Genomic DNA, 5,888 nt, shown 5'->3' on the forward strand with positions numbered 1-5,888 from the left:
TTTTTGAGAAGCTAACGTTTTGATTTTTTTAGAAAAACATTTTGGATATAGAGAAGATTTGATGGGTTTCTGCTTTCAGGTAATGATCTTTTTTCCTTTTAAGATCACAGTTAAATCTGATCTTTAGACTGAATTTACTGAAGTGTCTTTTGGCATCTCACAGATAATTGGTGAGAGCTACCCACCACATTTTCTGTGTAGAATGTCAATTAGGACACCTCTGCAAGGTGCTGAACTTAAAAATCTCAGCTGGCAAAATCAAACAGAACACAGTATACGGAATCTTAAATTGAAAAATCTGAAAAATTCCAACTCTGTTCAAAATTTCCATCCCCTGAGATGAAATCATTTGCCCAATTCTTCGTCGTCACAGAGTTTTCAAGGCCAGATGTTAAGGATCCCTACTACAGAAATCTGACAATAAGAGTAGGTTACTTATTAACAACTGGGGTTCTTTGAGGTCAAGAACTGTCATACACATACATTTACATTGTTGATTATTCATATGCTTTACCTTCTAAACCAGAAAACATTTACGTTTTGGGACAGCTAGAAAGGACGTGCATTTGTCCGCACCCTAACACATCAGTCTTTGTTCAATCAAGGGGAAGAAGGCTCAACTTGCCAAGGGTGGTACAAAGAGATGAACATGGCTGGAATTTGCTTCTAACAGCTGTGGTCTACATGCAGCTTTCATGAACAGACACTCCTGCAACTCAAATTCTTGAATCCTTCTCATCCTGGATTTAAAGTGATGGTCAGTAGCATACTCTTCTGAATTCATCCTTCTCTTCTAACATGGCGCAAAGAGATATTTTGTATGCAACATGGCCATGGAAACAGGCCTTCCAAATGTGACCTTGAGGCTGTTGCAAAAGCCATCCATGTAGACTAGCCCAACAGGGGAGACTCATTTGCTCATGAGCTGAAAGCTCCTGGTGCCTGAGTGCTCCATCTCAAGAAGGTTGTGAGGATAAATTAAAATGGCTTCCCACATTCTGCCTAATATGCCCTGAGAGAGTACAGTCTGGGCATGCTGTCTTTGGGTACTGCAAAGAAAAAAAGTTTTCAGTTCTTAAGGTGTGCAGATACCGTACTGATTGTATCTGGATGGTCACGAGAACAGAGAACAGCTTCGAAAAAAAAATTTCAGTCCCCAAATCCACCGGAAGAAGGCTATAAGCAGAATTTTGAGGCCTGAAACCATGTGTTTTTCATCGCTGCTGAATATGCGTACTAGCAGTTTCCAATGCTTACCCAGATTAAGTCTGCACAATGAACGACAGAAGACTACAGAGAAGGGAAGTTTGGGGTTTCACAGAACCCCCGTCTATCCTAAGTAGTTCATGTAGCTACTCTATGAACTAGAGCAGCTGTTGTGCCAGTTTATGCTGATTGCCTTCTTTTCATCAGTGTGTTGGATAGTGAAGGAATGTCTGACTGAAATTAATTTGGATGTCTCCCATACGTGAAAGGACTTTGGTGTAGGAACTATTATCATGGTTTATTTTTTCAAAGGGAATACTTCATTGGTGGTTTTGGGTCTGCTTTATGCAAGTGGATGTGTGAAGTGAGTTTCAAATATTGATCAATAAATCTTCTACTCCCAAACCTTGTCCTCTTCAAAATATCTTAAGCATCTGATGTCACTCCCAATTTTCAAACATTGTAACTCTGAGTAGAGAAGTTGAGTCACTTCTAAATACTAAGCATCAGTGATACTTGTATTGACATGCTGTTAAACTGAAACACTTTCCTATTTGCAAAAAAAAAAAAAAAGTTTTTTCCAGTTTCCTGAACTACGGGACCTAATTTTCATCTCAGGGCATATATTATACATATGTATATATGTATATGTATGTATATATATATACAATATATATACATTATTGCCTGTTATTAGGGGCCTGCTTTGAAGGGGGGCTGGACTCAATGATCTCTGGAGGTCCCTTCCAACCCCTACAATTCTGTGATTCTGTGATTATATTACCATATCATATAAGATTTAAGATGCTTCTTTTTTACACTTTAATGTGGATTTTACCATTTTGAACTTTATTTTTCTTATTATGATTGGACTTCTATCCCTTGAAAAATGAAGAGGACTGTTTCTATTAGCAAACTGGAAGACCAGGCTCCTTTGTAAGTGCTAGACTTAAATTGAATTTACTTTATGCTTATGTTGCAAATATCTAGATTTTTTTTTTTTTCATGGAGCTTGTTCTTCCATCAGTAATATCAGATTCTGAGAAATAAAACAGACAAACCAAAAAAAAAAAAAAAAAAAAGAATATTTGAGTAAGTAATACCCCACTGAGGATTACGTAGCATATGAAAAATAATACAGACAGTAAAGTTTCTTAAATTAGCCATTTATAGTGGTTGGGGTATTAAACACTCCTCCTAAAGTATGGGAAGTGAGCAAAATGTTAGAATTATTGCTGGATCACTATGCGTTCCTAGCTGAGTAGGGAGAAGATGAATTTTATCTGATAAACCTGGCTGTGTGTTTTTGCTTGAACATTAGGCCTATAAACGAAAATGCATTACTTTGAAACTGTTAAGAAGTGTTTAAATGGATTGGTAGAAATAAAAATGTCACTCAGTTTACTCTCAGTTGATTCACTTATCACTAATATAATGTAACATTTTGTTGACAATAGTTTGCCTATTTTTAATACCATTTAAAATCTTTTTCTATTCCACATGGGCACTAAAATGTCAGTAGAGAAGTTAAACAACAAAAGTATTGAACATAAAGGTTAATATTCCTTTTAACCTACTTTCCTTCAAGCTATTATTTAGTTTCTCTGCAATGCTGACTACTTTCCCAGTCACAAATAAAATGCCTCTGTTCAGACATCTCTGTCTTTACAAATTTAATTTATGTAACCATGTTTTGAGAATTCACAGACATTATTAAAATCTTCTTTTTCTTGAGTAATTTTTAATTTATATAACAATTGTACGGAATTTTAAATTTCTCTTGTGCTTAGATGAAATGGCATTAGGTGAGTATTCCACAGACATTTTGGATGTTAAGCCTTCTTGGTCCTAAAACTTAGAGCTATTATTTTATTTCACCAAATTTAGCTGGAAACAATAAAACTGATCAATTGATACATGTTCATAATTCTTTTGAGACACCAGTAGGCTTTGCATCATTATTTGAGAAGCATAAATGTGGGAAGAACTCAGTCCACCAAATTAGAAGAGCTGTAAGAACTTCCATTGAAATGAGTCTTGAGACTTACTTCAAAGTAAATGCAATCTGTTTGCAACAAAAAGGAGAAGGTGCTGATAATATAATTTTTCCCTTACCTTCATCATTTGCTAAGCTAAATTTCCCACTGCAATGACAGAGAAATGAAGACAACAGAGGGACCATCTAGACTATTACTACGGTCTGACGATGGTTACAGGGGTGCCCCTTTCCACACGAACATAAAAAGCACAGTGCTCTGCACAGCTCTGTTATCACAGATGTTTCAAATTTATGAGATTCAGTATTGCAGCCAAATATTGCAAGGACCTCTTGAGATACGTAGTTAGCTGTCTGTGTGGTCTCTTCTTCTTCAAAGCTATAAATGTTTCAGTTCTCAGTTTAGAGTATGTTCTCTATATATTTGCAGAGAATTTTCAGTTCTCCACTTTATTCAGTAAAACACCAATAGGTTTAAGAAATACTTAGAAAAAAAAATGTTTGAGTTATCAGGACTGATCCAGCTAAACAGTGAAACACAAAAGCCCATGGAGCAGCTAAGAAACCCAAAGAGATTGCCTGCTGATCTGTCCAAAAAACAATCCGTATCAATTTCATGAATGTGGGATGAGCCCAAAGGCCTCCACAGGAAGACTCCAACACTCTCACTTCTTGTTGGTTGGTTTGGGACAGACTCATGAGCGTAGCAGCCAAACAGCTGGATGTCACCACACTAGTCTTTCCTCAATTTTGCAGGCACCAGAACACAGTCCAAAAGACAAACTTAATTTGAGGTAGCTCTTGAGCCTATCTCTCAGCAGGACTGAACACTCTATATAATGCACATTGGTCCAGTTCTGATTTATCTGCTATGTGATGCGATTTCAGAGTGGATGGCCAGAAGTGCTTTTTATGAACTTCTTGGAAGACTACAGCTTAGATTAGATGTCTCTTGTCAAGACACACTTGTAAATGTGTTTCAAAAATTCATACACGATACTATATTAAAATATTTTTTTCTTGAATAATTTTTAAGTTCCTCTTTCACTACTCACTAACATTTCAGTTCAGCAGCTGTGATGACACAAGTGAATTGTTTCAGATGGGAAATGAGATAATATCAAGTAAAATATTTGTTTTTCTCTGAAACTGTTCCTTCATTTATCTTATATTTGATCAGTAGATTCATTTGGTAAATGAACAATACCTTCTATTAATCACCATATGCCTTCTTTAAAAATAGAATAAAAGAACTGTAACTGCAAAACTACAAAGCACTACTAAATAAATATCTCTATTAACTGACCACATCAAATGCAGTAAATACATGGCAGTAGTGGTGATTGGTCTTCAAGTCTTTAGTGATGTACGCAAATGTAGAAAGGTCTTCAGGGTCTTGTGCAGCACAGGAAATGTTACGGATTTCATGTTCAGCAATAATATTCTGTTGAAAAAAAATATTTTCAATCAATTTAGGAATTCCATGTTAAAGAGCTGCAAAAGGCATGTTTTTAGATACACTTTCATGTTCATCTCCTGTGTTCAGGTATTTCAGTTTCTGAATAAAAGGGATTTAATATATCACATGTGAGTTTCTTACACAATTCATTGCAATTTTGACCCTCTCCTGCAATATCTAAAATTGCCAATAAGACAGTAGAAGACAATTGCACCCTGGAGTTTTCCCTATGATTCTATTTGGGTTTTCTACAGTTTATGCAGTTTATCTTGTGATACATCTTTCCTGGCATACAGCTGTAAATACAATTTCAAAGCACTACGCAGGCATCCTCTGATGCTGCTGTTTTCTGCCTAAAGGTCACTATATCCCACTGCTTCAGGCTGCTGATGGACTGGAGCTGGTGAAACCCAACAGGCCCAATATCCAGTTTTTTGCACATGATGTTTGACAACATTCAACTATACTCTTTCAAAAAAAAAAAGAAACAAAACATCCATCATCATTTATAATTAATTAAAATCCTGAGCTCTCGAAAAGGTTTTTCTTAGTAAAAAAGTAACTACAAACAGGTCTGGCAACATTTCTCCACTTGGTGACAACAGCATCCTGTAAGAGAGAGAGAAATATTAAACTGTTCATGCACTGAGCAACACTACTTGCAACAGCCAATGTAAAAGCTATAGCATACTACTGAGATAGATGTGGGGTACATTTCTCTGATGAAATAAATGAACAAAAAAAAAGCTGCCTAAAGCTTTGAAGAAAATTATGAATTGTCATTACATAAGTTACTGATATGTGACTACTGTGCTCAGGCCAAAGGAACCATGAAACTAGAGAAGATACTACACAATGGCTTATGATTAGGCCTTGCATCAGCAATGCACACATTTCAAATGATTTATTTAACAGAAGAATGACTCATTGAACAGAAATCTCCTCAGAGGTTTGTTTGTATGATTTTCTGAATTGTGTCCCTCCTGACTGTAGCAATGGCTTTTCCATAAAAAAATAAAAACAACAAAGAAAAAGAACAAGCCTGCTGCAGTATGACATCTCCACTGCACTAAGAACACATGACATCTGTAGTGCCACAGTCCTTCACAGCTCTACACTTTGCAGTTGCCTTAGTGGCATCTGTTCAAGTTAAAACAACCTCTGAGCATCTCTGTTTTTCCCTCATCCCTGTCTTTTCCTTCCCACCCTCTCTCCTCCCCCTCTTTT

At 36.3% G+C, this 5,888-nt stretch overlaps 1 protein-coding gene across 1 annotated transcript in view; it reads right to left on the reverse strand.

Annotated features, from left to right (window-relative positions):
• Nucleotides 1-5,888, reverse strand: part of ANKS1B (ankyrin repeat and sterile alpha motif domain containing 1B) — a 407,884-nt gene that overhangs the window by 5,733 nt on the left and 396,263 nt on the right. The window contains exon 23 of the mRNA XM_031552160.1: nt 4,509-4,646. Within this exon, the coding sequence (XP_031408020.1) occupies nt 4,509-4,646 (138 nt within the window). The remainder of the gene's footprint in view (nt 1-4,508; nt 4,647-5,888) is intronic.

The sequence above is a fragment of the Meleagris gallopavo genome, chromosome 1 (genome assembly GCF_000146605.3).
Source record: "Meleagris gallopavo isolate NT-WF06-2002-E0010 breed Aviagen turkey brand Nicholas breeding stock chromosome 1, Turkey_5.1, whole genome shotgun sequence".
Taxonomy (NCBI): domain Eukaryota; kingdom Metazoa; phylum Chordata; class Aves; order Galliformes; family Phasianidae; genus Meleagris; species Meleagris gallopavo.